The sequence below is a fragment of the Archocentrus centrarchus genome, chromosome 13 (genome assembly GCF_007364275.1).
Source record: "Archocentrus centrarchus isolate MPI-CPG fArcCen1 chromosome 13, fArcCen1, whole genome shotgun sequence".
NCBI classification, from domain to species: domain Eukaryota; kingdom Metazoa; phylum Chordata; class Actinopteri; order Cichliformes; family Cichlidae; genus Archocentrus; species Archocentrus centrarchus.
In genome coordinates this window covers 8,186,512-8,204,681 of record NC_044358.1, presented here as the reverse complement: position 1 = coordinate 8,204,681, position 18,170 = coordinate 8,186,512, and the positions used below count along the sequence as shown (strand labels likewise).

The 18,170-nt window shown below is 43.3% G+C and overlaps 1 protein-coding gene and 6 non-coding genes across 7 annotated transcripts in view; 5 read left to right on the top strand and 2 right to left on the bottom strand.

The window, feature by feature from the left end:
• Window positions 1-6,211: 6,211 nt before the first annotated feature.
• Window positions 6,212-18,170, bottom strand: part of LOC115790846 (calpain-9) — a 28,031-nt gene continuing 16,072 nt past the window's right edge. Inside the window, exons 11-20 of the mRNA XM_030744813.1 lie at window positions 15,991-16,199; window positions 15,742-15,787; window positions 14,567-14,641; window positions 14,391-14,451; window positions 13,619-13,683; window positions 11,876-11,944; window positions 10,864-10,942; window positions 10,151-10,267; window positions 9,456-9,514; window positions 6,212-7,863 (exon numbers count right to left, since the gene is read on the bottom strand). Of these exons, the coding sequence (XP_030600673.1) occupies window positions 7,837-7,863; window positions 9,456-9,514; window positions 10,151-10,267; window positions 10,864-10,942; window positions 11,876-11,944; window positions 13,619-13,683; window positions 14,391-14,451; window positions 14,567-14,641; window positions 15,742-15,787; window positions 15,991-16,199 (807 nt within the window). The 3' untranslated portion in view covers window positions 6,212-7,836. The remainder of the gene's footprint in view (window positions 7,864-9,455; window positions 9,515-10,150; window positions 10,268-10,863; window positions 10,943-11,875; window positions 11,945-13,618; window positions 13,684-14,390; window positions 14,452-14,566; window positions 14,642-15,741; window positions 15,788-15,990; window positions 16,200-18,170) is intronic.
• On the top strand, window positions 11,341-11,413 carry trnak-uuu (transfer RNA lysine (anticodon UUU)). The gene has a single exon. It is a non-coding gene; the product is annotated as a tRNA-Lys (tRNA).
• On the top strand, window positions 12,284-12,356 carry trnak-uuu (transfer RNA lysine (anticodon UUU)). The gene has a single exon. It is a non-coding gene; the product is annotated as a tRNA-Lys (tRNA).
• trnak-uuu (transfer RNA lysine (anticodon UUU)) lies at window positions 13,223-13,295 on the top strand. Its single transcript has one exon. It is a non-coding gene; the product is annotated as a tRNA-Lys (tRNA).
• trnak-uuu (transfer RNA lysine (anticodon UUU)) lies at window positions 14,825-14,897 on the top strand. Its single transcript has one exon. It is a non-coding gene; the product is annotated as a tRNA-Lys (tRNA).
• On the top strand, window positions 15,169-15,241 carry trnak-uuu (transfer RNA lysine (anticodon UUU)). Its single transcript has one exon. It is a non-coding gene; the product is annotated as a tRNA-Lys (tRNA).
• On the bottom strand, window positions 17,926-17,998 carry trnak-uuu (transfer RNA lysine (anticodon UUU)). The gene has a single exon. It is a non-coding gene; the product is annotated as a tRNA-Lys (tRNA).

The following is an 18,170-nucleotide window of genomic DNA, read 5'->3' as shown; positions in this document are numbered from 1 at the left end:
TGTTTAAAACTACTTACAAACCTTTTAACTAAAGGTTAACTAAAGCTATTAACATAATGTGAACAAACAACTGCTATGACTTTATTTCACAAATATCTCTGTATTTTGTTGAAGAGATATCAACTGAAGCTCAAGTGGGCCGTACTTTAGTATAATGCCACTTTGTACCACTAGGTGGTGCAGCAATAATATAAGTAATGGTCAAGTCAATAACTTTTTAATATCCACCAGGTCAGAACACCCACACACGGCTGGGTTTGTTTTAGCCATATGCTAAACAGGCACAGAAACGAGAACGTTTTACATTTTATTTGGCACTGCAGTTGCTCTGTTATGGCAGTGACGTGCAGTCAGGGGAGGCAGTGACTCACCTGCCATCATGACAAGTAAAATACTAACAAAGATAAGAGAAAATACATTTGACCACTTGACTGTTCCATAAAACTGTTTTCTGAATTATTACAACACTTTAATGGTCAAACTCACTGAATTTACGCATTGCCTTTTCAAACACATGGACAAAATGCGGGGTGAGGCAGTGCAGTGCTGTGTCTCACCTATGGTGGCGCTGTATCACATACAATAAATGAAGCAGATGGTTGGCGCATGCCCATTGCTGTCTCTCTTTATATCGCTAATATACATGTTTGATCACACATGTGCTACACATGCTGATGTTCCACAGTCTGTCTAATATATTGAATGAATCTGTGTGACATGTTTATTCTTTGTGATCGGTCATAAATGCACGGTGAAAACACACAGGGTGAGGCAGAAAGTACCGTGCCGCACCGATAGGGGGCAGTGCTGCAGCAGCCCTGCCCCCTATCGGTCCAACAGAGTAATGGAGATATTACTAGAGAAGGAAGACTTCATCTTCAAATAAAGGTAAGATAATATGGTTTTTTTTTTTTATTTATTTATTTAAAAAGAGAGACCCCCCCCCACACACACACACACACCAAAAAAAAAAAAAAAAGTTTGACCTTACATTAAACATTTTGTTTTTCTTGCCATCATTGTTGAACAGTATGAAGCTGATTAAAGCATAATTAATCATCCTCACCGTCACAAACCTCACCGCATGTCACTGTTATGGGTGTTCCAAACAGACTAAAATTCTATTAAAAAGAAGTGGTGGATGTTAACTAAACACAAACACTACCCCTAACTCTAAATAGGTATTTACACGGGTGTCCTGACAAAAGACACTACATCTGTGAGAACAGGGAGCAGTTTAAAAGAGATATTAAAAGTTAAACAGCAAAAAAAAAAAAACAAAAAAAAAAATCTAATGTACAGTTTTGTGTGTATATTTCGGTATATAGTTAATGTGGATTGTATGTACAGTAATGTACATTTTCTATTTGTACAGTCAGTATTTTTCTACTTATTTATTTTAATTTCCCTATATTTTTAGCACAAAGAAACAGACTTTGTAGTAGAGCATGCACAATTTCCTTGTACCATGTACAATGACAAAAAAAGGCTATTCTATTCTATTCTAAAAACATCTCAACTGCTGCCCCCCGGTAGTGAAGGTTGTAGTTAAATGTTACGGAGTAATTAATTCACAACACATACACACATACTACACGATATACATAGGACCTTTGGGGCAGGCATGTTACATAGAGGTTGATGAGATGGGGCTGCTGGCCCCATTCAGATCCTCTTTACTGTCTGTCCCCAAATTTTATTTGCACTTTAGACATGGAGGGTTTTGGGGGGGCAGTGTGGGCGAGCACTGAGGTCCTCACAACTGCCCCCTCAATTTTAACTGCACCCTATACACCTCATTCATTCACAACATAAACACATACACTTACAAGTTGGGTGGGGAGAGGGGGGGTAGGTCATCTCACACCCCGATTTCTTACACCTTGCCCGGGGTGGGGGTCGGGTGGTTCCTTGGGGCCGGGCTGGCGGCATCTTGGGGTCACTGTTGGCCCTGGGGTGGTTTCCACTCGCCCCATCCTCAGAGGGTGGGTAGCTATGGATGAATGTGTGTCTTTGTATTTGTCACAGTCTTCGTGAGTATGGGTGGGCGAGTGGATGTGTACGTATGGTGTATCTATGTTTATATGTGTGTGGGTGAGTGTGTTTGTGCATAAATGTGTACACAGGTGTGCTTGCGGGTGTGCGTGTGTTTGTATGCTTGGCTGGACCTGGGTCTGGGCCTGTGCCTTACCTCCTGGCCGCTCCTTGCTGGTTGCCTCTCCCCCCCTGCCCCCCTGGGGTGTGGGTACCTCCGGGTTCCTGGGTGGGGCTGGATGTTCTGATGTGGGTGGTGACCTGCTTCCCTGGGGGCTGCGGCGCGGGGCTGCATTGGCTTCTTCGGCGTAGGGGGGGGCTCTGTGGGGGCTCGGGCGGCCCTCGGGTGCCGGGGGCCCTGGGGCCCTGCTGCCGGCCGTGCAGGGGGGCTGGCCGCTGGGGGGGGGCTGGCTTCTCGTTGCCTCAGGTTCTCTGGTGCCCTTGCTCCTTGGCTGCGGGGACTCCGTCTGAGGCCTCCCTCCCCTGTCTGCTGGGAGGGGTGTACGGTTGTCTTTAGAATGAGTGGCCGCGGGTCTTCGTAGGTCTTGATGGGCTGCTGGTGGCCTGGGCTACCTGGGGTTCTCTTTGCCTGCCTCTAGCCTCTGGTGGGCGGGGCTGAGGCTTTCTGCCTTCATTGGTAAGCACATTTCATGACACAAATACATACACCCACATAATAACACAAATGGTTGGTTTGTGTAACTATGCTTATTCTTTTATTTTGTTTTTGCCACACAATCTTTAATTTTGCAAATATTGTCAATATCTTATGTTTAACAAGTGACAAACTATTTGGTTTACCTACTTGCACTCTTTCCTGTTTATTTTTTCTATTTTTCTCCCCTTTTTTTTTCACTCTTTTCCTTTCTCTTTTCTTTCTCTCTTTTCTATTTCTTAAGCCTGTCATTTCTGGCACAATTTGTTAAATAGCATGTTAAAAATAATTCAAATAAAATAAAGGGTCACACAGTAACAAGAGGAGCCTATAGAGAACCTATAGAGCTCATCTTGAAATAGCAAATATGTTTGGCACAACAATGCATTCAGATCACAGTTCTGTTTGCAAGATCTGCCAGACATGACAGGCTAAAAAAAAAAAAAAAAAAAAATGTTACGGAGTGTGATTCCATACAGTCCAGTTAAAGCAAGAAGAAAAACTGTTTATACAAACTTCTACAGCCAGAGATTCGTTTAAGATTTAATATAACTGAATTCCAAAAACCAGGATGTGAGGTTTCTGGTGTTGTTTCTGCAGCTAATCCCTCTTTCACTGTCTGAAGCTGTTTTGCTTGGATTTATTTTGAAAGTACCGTCACACATTTCCTGTCATGAATCTGCAATGACCTGACATACCTGTCCCTCCAGCCTCTCCAATAGGCCCAAACAACTTTCATGAATATTCAATGTACCATTTAAACGTGAGCTGCTGCTGAAACAATGAAGCAGCAATTCTGAAATATCAGAGCATGTACAACTGAACGCTAAAGGACTGCTTTACAGGCATTTGCATTTCACAATATAAATTCAGGCATTTAAAATATGGTTTTTGCCAGCATAGGCTTGAGATTGTATTTGTCTCACAGCATCAAAATCAAGAGGTCACCACAGCCGTACAATTTCAGATTCTCATGATGCAGAATTCACCGTTTCACACTCAGATTGGATCATATGGATGGATTAATGCATGAAAATGACTTTAATGCTGCAGCTGGTAAAGACTTCATGTGTGTTATAGATCACCTGAGGTAATAATTTGAAACTGCAAAGCATCTTTTGAATAAACCTTTCAGAATCACCAGCTTTGCCTCTAACATTTAGTGGAGAGCATGTTTAAGCTAAAATAAAGTGTGTGTGAATTTAGCAGACTCTCTGAGTCCAGGGCAGCACTGGTGTGACAGGCAGCCTTGGGCCGTCACGGTGCACCTTCAGGTGAACTCTAATGACTTTTACAGCTGTAACTAAAATAAGTCGTGTTGTCACCAATACATCACTGGGATAACAACCAGGCTCAGCGTAATGATACTGTCAACAGTAACTCAGGGTATTTTTAGCAACACAGGTAATTTGCATGACTGAAGAGAACAGCGACGAGTCGTGACTGCCACTGTCCCAGACTGGAGAATATATATTATTCATATTTTCATTATTGAGTCCATAATTTGATTTTTTTTCTTTTCAAAGTCCTAAACCTCTATCCACTTTTGGTCAGAGTGATGTGAATCAGAGACCATATCACAACACAACATAAGGAGAAATCCACCTCCATGTGCACGTGCCTGCAAAGTGTCCAGGTTGATGTGCGTCAGTGTGTCTGCTCTGTGGCCAGATGTTCAAGTTCTCAGGTGACAGCAGTAATACTGAGATCAGCGTTTGTGTTCTGACGTCACTGCAGGGATCCAGCTGATACAGATCCAGGTTTAGGAGCTGGAAGAAATCCTGTGACTTTGTGGTGGACAAAGATCCACGTGTCTGTTGTGTCTCTGTGCTGACTTTGCACTCTTCACCTTCATTGTTGAGATTCAAGGAAATGAGGAGTCACAGACAAAACACTAACAGGTCAGCCTGTGTGAGCTTCCTGCAGCTTTCCAAAAAAAGACAGGATTTTTACTCTGCTCATTTTCAGTCTGACTGAAAGCAAAAAAACAGGAATTAGCTGTCTGGAATGGACATGTTACAAACTTCACTGGGAGCTCTGCCACCTCCACATTCATCAGTGCCTGCTGGTGCATTTATACGTGGTCCTTTTATTTTGGAAAGCTGCATGCGGCTCACACTTGTTGAGTCTTTTCGTGAAGGTGGAGAATAGAAACCAGCAAATAAACTGAAATGATCCTTTAAATTAATAGCATAGTTCAAACTGTTGCTGTGTACTGATCATGGCATCATAAAACAGGAAAGCCTGAGCTGCTGTATCATCCGTTCCATCTGCCGGGAGGAGGCTGAGGCTGTGAACCAAAAGACTCCTCTAAACACTCAGGTTCAGATGTTTTCTTTCTACTTTGGATCTGTATGATCCCAGTGAGAGCGGATTTCCCTGATATGGTCACTAATGAGGGGCAGCCAATCAGAAGAAAGCTGAGAGATAAAGCAGCTTATTTAGGACATAAAATGAACTGAGGGTCTAGTAAAAAAAAGATTTTTTTTTTAAACTATGAATCATGCTGTAAAGTCCAAGAATTAAAAGACGGATCTTGAAATTAACATAATAGGTCCCCTTTTATTGTTTATGAATGTAGCAAAATATGAAACAATGCCTGATATCTCGACCTCCTCTGATAAAGAAGCAGCTCAAAAAAGCAAAGTAAATCTTTTGTTGCTGATTCATGTGCAGCTCGTGACCATAAAGTGCTGATGATCCAACCCATTTGAGAAGCACTGACCCAGAGGACTGGCATCATAAAACAGGAAAGCCTGAGCTGAGGTATCATCCGTTCCATCTGCCAGGAGGCGGCTGAGGCTGTTTGCAGGGTGACTGTCCTGCCTGCAGGAGCCACCTACAGAAGTAGGTCATGCTCAGGCTGTCCTGCTTGATTAGTGTCACAGTGGCCCAGAGCAGCACATACAGCAGAGACTGCAGCAGGACAATGCTCCAGCTCTGATGCTGCCATGTGAGGCCTTAAAGTGCTCTGATTGGCCACAGCAGCTTGGAGTTGCATGTACAGTCTGCATCTTCAGTCATTAACAGCAGGCCACTCATGAAGTCCTGGATGTAGCTGGTGAGGTTTACACAGGCAGTGATGATGCAATGCCCAGGCCATAAAAGGCAACACTTACACATTTCCTGTGTGAATATCTACCAATGATGTGTTTAGTTGTAATCTTACTATTAGTGACAACATTTTGCAAAATGCTAAAATCCCACTGAAATCCTCCAGATGTCAACCAGCAACAGCAGCTTCTGTCAAACGAACTTCATCTGTTTGCTCTCATCATTTCCAGAGAGTTCCTCTAAATCTTGGGAAGCTGAAGCAGGACAGAGAATGCATTATTTCAATACACTTCAGGTACTTGAGAAGTAGAATAGCTGAAAAAGATATAAACTTATAGCTGTCACTTTATATGTCTGATATTTTGCACTTCACTGCATTTGTCTGACAGCTTTAATTGCTGCTCATATTTAACTGCATTATCCTATAATAGTACTCCTATCTGTTTCTAAAGCATAAATTCAAGTATTAAATATTCTTTATTAGGGCTTTATTAGAAAATGTATATTTCAACTTTATTGGAAAATTGTCCAGCTTGTTACCACGAACATCTGTTTGGAAAAGCTCTGAGAGCAGGTGGGAAATATCAAAAAGCTGGATACAACATATAAAAGAGGGAAAAGTGAAAACGACAGGAAGTGAAAGTGACTGCATGAGGACACTGCAGGAAGCAGTGCTTTATATCAGTGGGGGGAAAAAAGTGGGACCGGCTAACCAGTCTGTCGGGGTTCGTCCTACCGGAAGAGAATCACCCAAAACTTCAGATGGAAAGAGACATCAGCTCAGAGTGGCTGTGCAGCAATCATCTCTAAAGAGGACTGCTCAGGTCTACAGCTCCATATTTTAGTCTACCACAGTAGCTTTGCATGATTCACAGTTCAGAATCAGCCCCTCAGTTCCTCCTCTGAAAAGGTGGAATTACACACCTCTTCCTTTAAGCCAACGTTCCTCTGATTGGCTGCTCACTGTAAACAGCAGATTTGAATTGCTGGGTGCCTGAGATGACCATATTAGGATATCCTCTCTCTATAGCATCATCCAGAGCCAAGAGCAGAAAACTCTGAAAGCATCTGAAACAGCAGTCTGAAGTTCCACACTCACACAGAACCAAAACAGCCAGAGACTGGAAACCACATCAAACTGGTTTGAGTTCCTTTTTTCTAAATAAAAACATCTTCATGATCTCTTTGTTCGGTGCTCTAATTTCAGAGCACAATAACATGTTCATGTTGTTGGCTCAGGACGTGTGTCGTTGTTGTAGAAACAAACACTGGTGGAACCCATGCAGTTTGTAATGGTTTGATCCTGTTGTGATGATGGCTTTTATTTTCATATAAATATGCTGCTGTGGAATCAGGCACAAAGAAAGTGATTTAAAAAAAGCAAAAATATTCCTTTGAACAGCGTCCACTGAGGGGTGTGGCTCTGTGACTGTCACATGTAGCTCTGAAATCCAGTTTAATCCAACACAACAGAAACCCAGCAGGAAACACACACACAGACACACACACACACACACTGGTCTGTGCGTCTCTGACTGCTCTCACTCTGAGGAATGATGCTGGAAGACGGATATTTACACATTCCAGACATGAGTGAAGGGCAGAGGGTTGTTTCTCAGAGGATCCCCTGTGGTGTTGGTCACTGCAGAGAGCCACACACTGTACAGAGTAAAGGACACTTCAGAGGGGGGGGGCGGGGGGTCTGTGTTTATTATTTCTAATTTAGAGACAGTAGAGAAACGATGTCAGACTGACAGGACAATGAAGGTGAAGTCACTGAAGTCTCATCACCAGAGTCAATAATAAACTTCCTCACAGCAGCTCCTCCTGCTTTGACCTTTGACTCCGGATGTTTCCATGACTCAGGAGAGTTGTTAAAGACATTTCCGTCGCTATTGTTTGAGTGCGTGATGAAACACACGAGGAAACACAAACTGCTTCAGAAACATTCAGTTTTCAGTTTGCTTCAGTCGTCTATGGCTGCAATAAACATTTACTTTGATACATTTGGCACAAAAACCCACCACATGCTACAATCATGGAAAAGAGCAGAAAAAAATCCAGGTGAAACTGTCCGAGTTTACCGCTTCAGGTCAGTTGTACATGGTCATGTGGAGCCACTGGAACCAATCAGAGGACAGAAAACATTAGGTGTTACATATAGCATCATTTTCATGTTTTTCAGGTGTAACATTAAAGAGAACTGTGCACCGTATTACACCTGCTGCCTCTGTTTTCTCTATCCCAAAGGATCAGTGACTGAAGGAAATAAAGAGGAAGGTGTCTGACTTTAAAAGTATGACTTCCTTTAAGTGTTACTGGACTATTGATGCACCAGCCTTTAAAAACACAGAAACAGTGACATGTTTAAAGGCTTTGACCCTCCTTTGGCAGATATGACTCCTGGCAAGGCCTCTTTCTTTTTCCCAGTTAGTTTGATAAATTAATTTTAAGGCATTTGTTCTGCAAATCAATCAAGCAGGAATCTCCATGCTAAAGTCCTAAAGGGAGTCGATTTCCAAACACCCCCTCATTAAAATGTGTCCCCCTTTATAACAAATGCATGGAGCTTCATTTTTCTCCTAACTCATCCATACTGGTAAGGCCTAAGGGTACTTTGACTGACAGGTGCATTTTGGAGCATTTTATGCACCAATCTTAACAAATAATCAGACTGACTGTGCAGCACAGACAGGTGTGGGCTTTAGTTTTGGTGAGGTAGCAGATATTTGTGTCAGTGTGGTCCCTCTGTCCAGTTTATGATGCAGCTTTCTAATCAAGCTTGCTGGGCTTAGCTGATAACTTGGCCACCATCCTTTTATACAAATATGATCAATTCTGGCTCCAAAACAGCAACACAGCAGAGTCCAAACCTGTGCGTGACTTCACAGTGACTCCGCCCCTACACTTTATGAGTTCTGAGCTCCTCCAGTCTGCCTTTCAGCCCATTTAAAATCAGGCCAGCCTCTTTGCAGCTTCATGCTGTTGACTGTTTGTGTTCTGTTTGCATCTCTGATTTGGGTGGACGTGTTTGCTGCAGTGCTTAACAGGTGATGAGGTGTTCTTTGCATCAGGTGTTGCTCCTTTTTGGAGACTTAGACTCAATTTCAGCTTTTTGCAACAAGGATTCATGTGAGATTTCTTTCTGATGAAGCTGCATCTGTCTGCACATTTAACCGGGCCCTCGGTGCTCTACTGTCAGCTAAAGCTTCCTGCAGCGCCTCTGCACTTAAGTGGCTGTTTATTTTTGCCTTCCTGCCCAGAACACATGCAGTTTCATCTTCAAGTTTTCATGCCCTTCTAGATCTTCCATAGCTCCCCTTAACTGTTATTTCTTCATGATATTTCATACAGTGGAAACTGAAGTACGTTCATATGCATTTATAGCTCCTGTATGCATCAGTTAGCCTCTCTCAGTTACTTAGAGGAGTCTGAGGTTATGTTATAAGAATGTTTGAAGACTTTATGAGCTGACATTTCAACAACCTGTCACCTACTGGACGAGTCCTAACACGTCAGCTTAGGCCTCACAAACTGCTGCACACGCCACAATTCTTGTTTGATTTTGTTCTGCTTTTAAAGCTCGTGGGACATAAAGTGACAGCACTCTGACATTCAAAGAAAGGCTTATTTTAAAGCCCGTTTGCTCAGAGTCTGTATTAACGAATTCACTCCAGAAATCAACAAAATAAAGCTAAAGCGATGTTCATACCTGTCTGTAGCTCACAGTTACTGTTCCCATTCCCATCATGTCATGTGCGTGAAATTTGTCTGCAAAAGAGGACAAAAAGGTGAGAGTCAGACACACCTGCTTGATCTCTATTCAGAGGATCATGAATGAACTGAATTAGTTACCAGTTATTTGCCTGGCTTAATATTCACTTATTTAGTCTTTTTTTCTTTTGGCAAAACATTTATGGACACGGGGCTGATTATGGAGCCTGGCCTGAGGTTGCTGAGGTTTACGTGTTCTGAAAAACACCTCACAGTAACACTGCGCAGAGCTACATGTACTCTGCAAGCTGAGCTGAAAATAAAACAAAATAAAAACTGCATTAACTTTTTTCTCTGATCACTTATGAAAAGAATCACATGCAATATCTTCATCTCAGCTGTTTTCTGTTCTGCCTTATGAAAATATCTCTCCCTTCGCCTTCTTCTCTTCATTTCACTTCCTCCGCCCTTTTTTTCCCACGCCTCCTCTATCACCTCATCATCCTCCCCCTCCCTCCCTCCTTCCCTCCCTCTGTCATCCTCTGCTTCTTTCTCCTGTGGCCTTGTGGTGTTAATTACCAGCAGGATATGATGATTAGAACCACTTGCTGTTTCTAATTTGTACCATTTAGCTCCTCTGCATCACAGAAAGCTGTAACAATGCCATGAAGTCCCCCCATCACCCCCTCTTACGGATCATGCTCTCCAGCTTCATCAGCAGGTACAGGAAGCCGGGGTAACTGATGGTCAAGTCTGGCTCCGTGTATCTCAGTCCAACCAGCTGCATGACCAAATCATCCACCGTGATGCCTGCAGCACAGCCAGATCCGACACACAAACACAGGTGAGAAGGAGACGCTTTACTGAACAGGTGCAGAGGCAGTGGGTGGGACATTTTCTTTTTCTTGCAATAACCGTCACATATGTGCAGGTACTGTAAATGACTCCACACTGCTCTCCTTTATCCTAACCACTCCAACAAGCCAATTCAAAACCGAACGATGAAAAGCTACAGCAAGTTTGCATCAGAGTGACGTATTAAAGATGAACCAGGAGGTTTTGTGTGATTTGTTCTTCATGACTTCAGAAGGAAGGTTCTCCACAGACACTTTTTAATGTGTTTGATGCATCTTACTTATCCAGCCTTTGTACTCCCAACACTGATCAACACTCATGAAACTTAATTCACTAATTTTATTTAAAATCCTCTGATGTAAAATGTAGTTTATGAATAACGTGACAACTTGGGAAAGATCAAATTTCAATAATTGCAGCTTTTAAAATGAGAGCAGTAAAATGAGAGGTGCTTGGCTCCCTCTGCTGGTCAGACTCTTACTGAAGGCTGTAAACAGTCAAATAAGAGGATGGAACGTGTTTAAAGTGTGAGGAGAAGCTGTGTGTGCTACCTGCTGCTTTCAGTGAGGACATGACCTCTTGATACTCGAGGCGCTGAGATTTGTTCGTGTCAAACACCAGGAAGATATCCTGAGGACAGAGAAATGAATATATGAGAAGCTGCAAACATCATATTATAATCTGCAAGTTCAGACTAAAACTATGAGTGTGTGCGTGTGTTAATTCAGTTAGTTTGCAGACTGAGTTTGTTTGTTTCAGTCTGATTTTTGTGATTTATAAATCTGCCCATTATGTAAACACAAAGCCTGCACTGGGAAAAGATGGCTACATCATCAAACAGTTGTCGCAGGGCTGAAACACGATGGAGGCCAAGCATTCACGCCTGCTTTCTCTCACACCCTCTCACTACTACAACTACTCCTTTTGTTTCAGGCGATGGAGGGCGCCTGGGCTGGACATCACACACAGACTGTAAACGGGGAGCTGGCAGCTCCTTGCATAGAGCCTACATGCTTCCATATCACAGAGCCTGGATAGCTCAGTCGGTAGAGCATCAGACTTTTAATCTGAGGGTCCAGGGTTCAAGTCCCTGTTCAGGCGTGGTTGCTTTTAAGCTGAGGAAAAACTGAGTAAACTCTGAGACATTACAAAAGAATGACACATTGTAAAAGAGTTCAATAAACACAACAGATGTGGAAAAAAGAGCACAGTGGAACACAACAGTGTGACGAAGAGCTGCAGATGAGAGTGTGCTAATGATTCATATACTCCTGTACATGGGCTCTTCTGTCACTTTCTATTTCTGTGCTTTTGCAGCTTGTTTCCATGTGCTGGTGTTTGACCTCTCAGGGCCACCATAACTATCTAATTTATTAACTAGTGTAATTCACACAGAGCCACGCATTTGTTTTGGTTTCTCTGGGTATAAAAAGGCTTAAAAACAAAGAGTGCGTGTAGGGAGTAAGCGCTCCAGCTGCATTGAGCCACACGTCTGCATCAGCTTCTGCTGCAGCCACAACGTTAGCAATGACCTGCTGCTGATGTTACAGGTGATGAGCTTACCGTCCACCTCCTGATCTTGTCCCACAGACCCTGGAACTCAGGCCAGCTTAGCTGAGCCATGCCTTGGCTCTGGAGAAAATACTGAGGTCAAGGAAATGAAAGCCAAAAATCCCAGCAGCACTCTGTGCTGATAGGCTGCTGAGTGTAAGAGCTCATATTAGCAGCAAACAGGTTAAACTTCTGTGGACTCAGCACCACCAGCAGTCCTCACATTCACTGATTAGAGATTAGATAAAACTTTATTAATCCCTTTAGGAAGACTCTGTCAGGGAAAATAAAGTTAATTAATAGACAATTTTCTGGTATAAAGGCCAATAAACTTTTCAATGATTGATCAAGGTCACATGGTACGAACGAACGAAAACACACACACACACACACACACACACACACACAAATACAAATAGAGCCTAGATAGCTCAGTCGGTAGAGCATCAGACTTTTAATCTGAGGGTCCAGGGTTCAAGTCCCTGTTCAGGCGGACAGTTTTGACATGCTAACTCAAAGACAACGGCAGTCTCTGGAGCTTGATGAAAAAAGGTGACTGGACTTGCTGCTTTTTCTTGAAAACATTTCACCTCTCATTCGAAAGGCTTCTTCAGTTCTCAAACCAAATGGTGGAGAGACACAGGTATTTAAGTCACCTGGAGGTGGCTGTGACCCTCTACTGTTCCTCTGCATAATCACATGCGCCAAGGTGTGAAAGGAGGCGTGGGTCACCACAATCAGTGGTTTTGGGTGAAACCAATTTGGGACTTCGCTCCATTGTGTCAAGTGACCTGTTGAGGTCACCTGAACAAAGCTGTGAATGGGGGTTCAGACATCAGGGGAGGGAGCTCAGGACAGCATGGTAAACAGGGGGTGGGGGGTTGGTGAGGTAATCCACCGCCTCTGTTCAGTGATCGTTGTTCACAGTGGACATAGATGCTTCTTTTACTCCTCTTTCAAACCATCTGTCTTCCTGATCCAAAATGTGAACGCTGGCATCCTCAAAGAGTGACCTTTGACCTTTAGATGCAGATGTACAGCTGAGTCTTGTCCTGTCAAGGTGGCTCTTCTATGTTGTGCCATTCGTTTGTGAAGAGGCTGTTTGGTTTCTCCACTGTAGAGGTCCGAGCACACCTCCAAGAAACTTGAAGAAGTCCAGTCGCCCTTTTTTCAAGCTCCAGAGAGTTAAACATGAAAAGCATCTACAAAGACTCTGTAGATTATGTTAAATGGTTGCGTTTAAGCAAGTACAGGCAGTCATCTGAGGAAAAACTGAGAAGGCCAGCAAGCTGTTTAAATCTTTAGTTTTACCTGCTTTATTTTAAATCTACACTGTACCTTGACCCTTGACCTTTCAGAGCCTGGATAGCTCAGTCGGTAGAGCATCAGACTTTTAATCTGAGGGTCCAGGGTTCAAGTCCCTGTTCAGGCGGGAGGCTTCTTAAGCTACCGAAACACTGGTGTTTACCTGCTGTCGTGTACATAGTCATGTTACAACATTGCATCTTAAAAAATGAGCAGCATGTCCATAAACTGTGCGACAGTTTCATCAAACAGATGAATTTGTTTGATAAAAGTGTCTCGTGAACAGCTGAAACAGTTTTCTCCAAACTACCAAAAGTTTGGGGAAAAACTGCTGAAATGTTGAACTTTGCAGAGTGAAGAGAAAAACTGCGTGCTGTTGTCGTGATGTCATCTGCTACTGCAGATGCTTTCCTTCGCTCTGTGAGACACACTCGTGTGTTTTAAGGATACATCCATGAGGACCACCAGGCTCTTGCACTGCTCCAAAGCCAAGTACTTCTCGCTTCCTGCCAGCACTGAACACAGCAGGGAAAGATCATCAGTGGACATTTGAACAGACACATGATGTAGAGCAAAAGCTGTAAAGTGGTAAGCTTTTCTTCATCGGCATTAAAAATACTGATAGGTGTTTAGGCCTCACTGCGATCAGTGCCCTGAATGCTGATGTTGTCATGTTAATGAACCCTAAACAGGCAGTTTCAGTAGTGGTGGGTGTGGGGCTGTGTGGGTGAGTATCTGTGCTGATAAAACTGCTCCACGGTCATGCAGTAGCTCTGCAAACATCATTAAACATTGTGTCTTTTACAGACTCAGCTCCTGTGAAAACCTGTCACCACCTTTGTGAACCACCACTGGCTTGATAACAGGATGTAACGCTCAATCATGTGACCATGTGATACTGGAGTCAAATCAGGTCATTGCAGTAAAAACAAAAAAAACACCAAAATGTTGTGGATACAAAAAACGAACAGTTCCCAAACCAACAGCTGCTGCAGCATGTCAATCTTTCATAGGCTATGTTTTGAACAGCGCCCTCTGTTGGAGCTAAGTAGCAGTACAGACTCATCACAGTCGGTTACTTAGTGTAAGATTTTCCTTTTTGGACGTCGTGGGTCTGATAAAAACAGCTCTGGCCTTCAGAGGGTTGAAGTTTTGAAACAATATGACAGAACAAGTCAAATAATCCACTCCTGACAGCAAACAGTATGTAAGTATTACTGACCTCCTCCCTTAATGGCCTCAGTCAGAAGGTTGTAGAGGTGCAGTGGTTTGCAAAATCCCTTCTGATGACAGAAGAAAGACATAAAGGTCAGTGTATCACCTCGTCTTCCCAAACAGCTCGTATGAACCTGGCAGGAAAAGCAGAGACTCTACAGCAGCTGTGTGCTTGAACCTCACCTTGTTGCAGTGCTTCTTAAACAGCTGTCTGATAGCCTGAGGTGAGGGAAGGGCGGCTTGGTGAGGAAAGGAAAGCTGGAGGAAGAAACAGAGCCTGAATTCAAACACTGTGTATCTCAATTCATTTTCAGAGGCTGTAACTGTCCCTCTTGATTAAATGTCAGGTGATGGAGGGCACCTGAGCTGGACATCACACAGAGGCTGTAAAAGGGCGCTAGCAGCTCCTTGCATAGAGTCTACATGCCTCAACATCACAGAGCCTGGATAGCTCAGTCGGTAGAGCATCAGACTTTTAATCTGAGGGTCCAGGGTTCAAGTCCCTGTTCAGGCGTGGTTGCTTTTAAGCAAGTATAAGCAGTCTTCACTGTGACTTCACTAAACACAGAAACTGAGAAAAACCAAAGACAACACACTAAAAAATGGCTACATCATCAAACAGTTGTCACAGGGCTGAAACATGATGGAGGCCAAGAATTCATGCCTGCTTTCTCCCACGCCCTCTCACTACTACAACTACCCCTTTTGTTTCAGGTGATGGAGGGCGTCTGGGCTGGACATCACACAGAGGCTGTAAACGGAGAGCTGGCAGCTCCTTGCATAGGGCCTGGATAGCTCAGTTGGTAGAGCATCAGACTTTTAATCTGAGGGTCCAGGGTTCAAGTCCCTGTTCAGGTGGTGCTAGCTTTAAGTAAAGACACAGCTGATTTCACTCCACCTCAAGAAAACCTGTGTATATGCTACCAGCCACCCCACCAGAGTGCCAATCAACAAGAAACACTGCATTTGGTCGGGTTTGACCTGTGACTGAACACTCTCCTTGTCCAGGATGAGCTCAGATTAGTCACAAATATTAGTTTGATTTTTTTTTGTCATATATTCCAATCATGCGTTTAGTTCTTAGCAGCTCCTCTGTTTCATGGTTGCATTGGCTAGGTTTTTTTTTAAAGTGAAACCTGTTCAGAGTGTTTAGTGCAGAAATGGCTGAACAGGTAATGTGTGAGTTACACTGACTTTAATCACCTCCTTTTTTAACAAAGGACTTCAGAACAGCTGCACAGGCTCTACTGATGCACCCCCACAACCTCACATCTGCAGCTTTACTTCTTTGGCTGATTTGACTCCAGTCTACTTCACAGCATGAATAACAGTCATGTTAAATTAACTGATTAGCCTACCTCTGTTATTGGAGACATGTCTTCTGTTGCTGGTTTTTGAGCTGGTCTGTAAGAAACACCATTGAAACATTTCAGGACCACAAATCTTAAATCTGAGACCTTAAAAAATACAGACAGCATGAAAGAGTGGGAATAAAACTGTTCATTGGGACCCCGATGAACACGTGTGGCTGTGTTTATTACAGAAAAAGAACTGCCTCCAGGTACCAAGAATTTCTCTCTTGGAAACAACAAAACTCCGTGACTCACGTGGCATTGTTGCCCTGCTCGGTCAGCACGCGCAGGAGGAAGGCTCCCTGCTGATTGGACTCTGCGGTGGAGGGGATGATGATGTAGCAACCTGGTGGAAGCGAGCCGCGAAGAACGACCTCCCGCCGTGCGAAGTACTGGGAGCTGTAGAGGACTGGGCGGAGCTCACTCAGGTCCTCGCGGGACAGGTACGTGTTCTTAGGATGGGCCTGGAGAGACAGCACACACTCAGTGCTTCCTGTTTCCTCTGAAATACCCCAAAGTACCTTTATCATATATTATACCTTTATTAACAGTAAATTATATTTCCACCATTCATCCACTACCTTTAGTTCCCATTGCACCTACAGCTTAGAAGGGATTTGCTAGTTAGTTAGTTAGTTATCATATGTTTTGTGATCTTAACAGTTTAATCATTATTTTAAGCAAATATTGCAACTTTTAGTGAACTGTTTTTAGAAGCAAGTCTCAACACTTAGCAGCCACAGTGGTAACACTTTATTTATTTTTTAAATGAACTAGTTTCAGTGAACACTGGAGGGCCATAAGTGTCATAACCGTAACTTTTCCAGCTTTTATTCTTCATATTTTTAGATTGATATTTAAGTGTTTTCCATGGCTCTAGACCCCATTGTAGATAGACAGACAGGAGGTGCGGTGAGAAGCATGGAAGAAGAGGAACAAAGTGTACATGAGGGAGTGTAAGAATGAATACGAGCAGCAATATATGGGGGTGCAAGCTTATGAAGAGATTTATAGGCGAGTAGGAGAATCTTGTATTCAATAAGCTGGTTTATAGGGAGCCAGTGAAGTTCCTGAAGGATGGGGGTGATGTGTTGAGTGGAAGGGGTTCGTGTAATGATGCAGGCAGCAGAATTCTGGACCATTTGAAGTTTATGGAAGAGTTTGAGTGGTAAACCAAAGAGAAGTTAGTTACAATAATCAATGCGAGAAGTGATCAGGGAATGAACAAGGATAGCGGTGCTGACGGGCGTGAGGGATGGACGAAGGCAGTTGATGTTGCATAGACAGAAATATGCAGACTGAGTAAGCTTCTTCATGTGGGAGAATGTGCTATCCAGGATGATAACCAGGCTCTTGACTTGGGAAGAGACAGGGACAGTGAAGTTGTCAATAGTGAGTGTAAAATGATTTGATTTGGCAATAGTGGATTTTAAGCCAACAAGCAGAATTTCTGTTTTGTTGTTATTTAAGAAGATTATGTGAGAACCAGGTTTTTATTTCCAGGAGACAGTCAGAGAGGGAGGGCAGGGGGACGACTGCATTTGGCTTGGATGAGATCTTGAGCTGGGTGTCATCCACGTAGCAATAAAAATGAACCATATTTTCTAAAGATATGTCCAAGTGGTAGGAGGTAGATGACAAAGAGGAGAGGACCAACAACAGAACTCTGAGGAACACCAGAAGAAACTGGGGTGACACACGATTTGGAAGTTTTAAGCTGGACAAGGTGTGTACGGCCATAGAGGTGTGACTGGAACCAGGAAAGTGGGGTAGAAGCTAATCTATGAAGGAGGATGGAATGTGAAATAGTTAAGTACAGAATCTGCTGCCATCAGCAGATCGTTGGAGAGCTTAACCAGAGCTGTCTCGGTACTGTGTAGGGGACAAAAACCAGACTGAAAATTTTCAGGGAGATTATTGTCAGAGAGGTAAGTGTAAACCTGGTCAGCCACAGTTTGTTCAAGAAATTTGGAAATGAATGGTCAATTAGAAATGGGTCGGAGGTTATTCAGATTTCGGCGCCAGGTTTCTTTAACAGAGGAGTAATCGCAGCTGTTTTAAGTGAAGATGGAACCTGACCAGAAGTGAGAGAGGAATGGATGATATCAGTTATGAAAGGGGACAGCCTTTGTAGAGAGGCTTATTGACATCACAGTTAACACCAGTGTTTCAACAGCTTAAAAGTGGCCTCGCCTGAACAGGGACTTGAACCCTGGACCCTCAGATTAAAAGTCTGATGCTCTACCGACTGAGCTATCCAGGCCCTTAAGGATGGATGGTGGTTTGACCCTGAGCTGCTCACAATGCATTTATCAGAGTGTGAATGTTAGATAGAAAACACTTAGGCATAGATATAAAGTGTGTGTGAATGGATGAATGAAGACGTGTTGCACAAAGCGCTTTGAGTGCTCAAGTAAAAACATGCTATAAAAGAA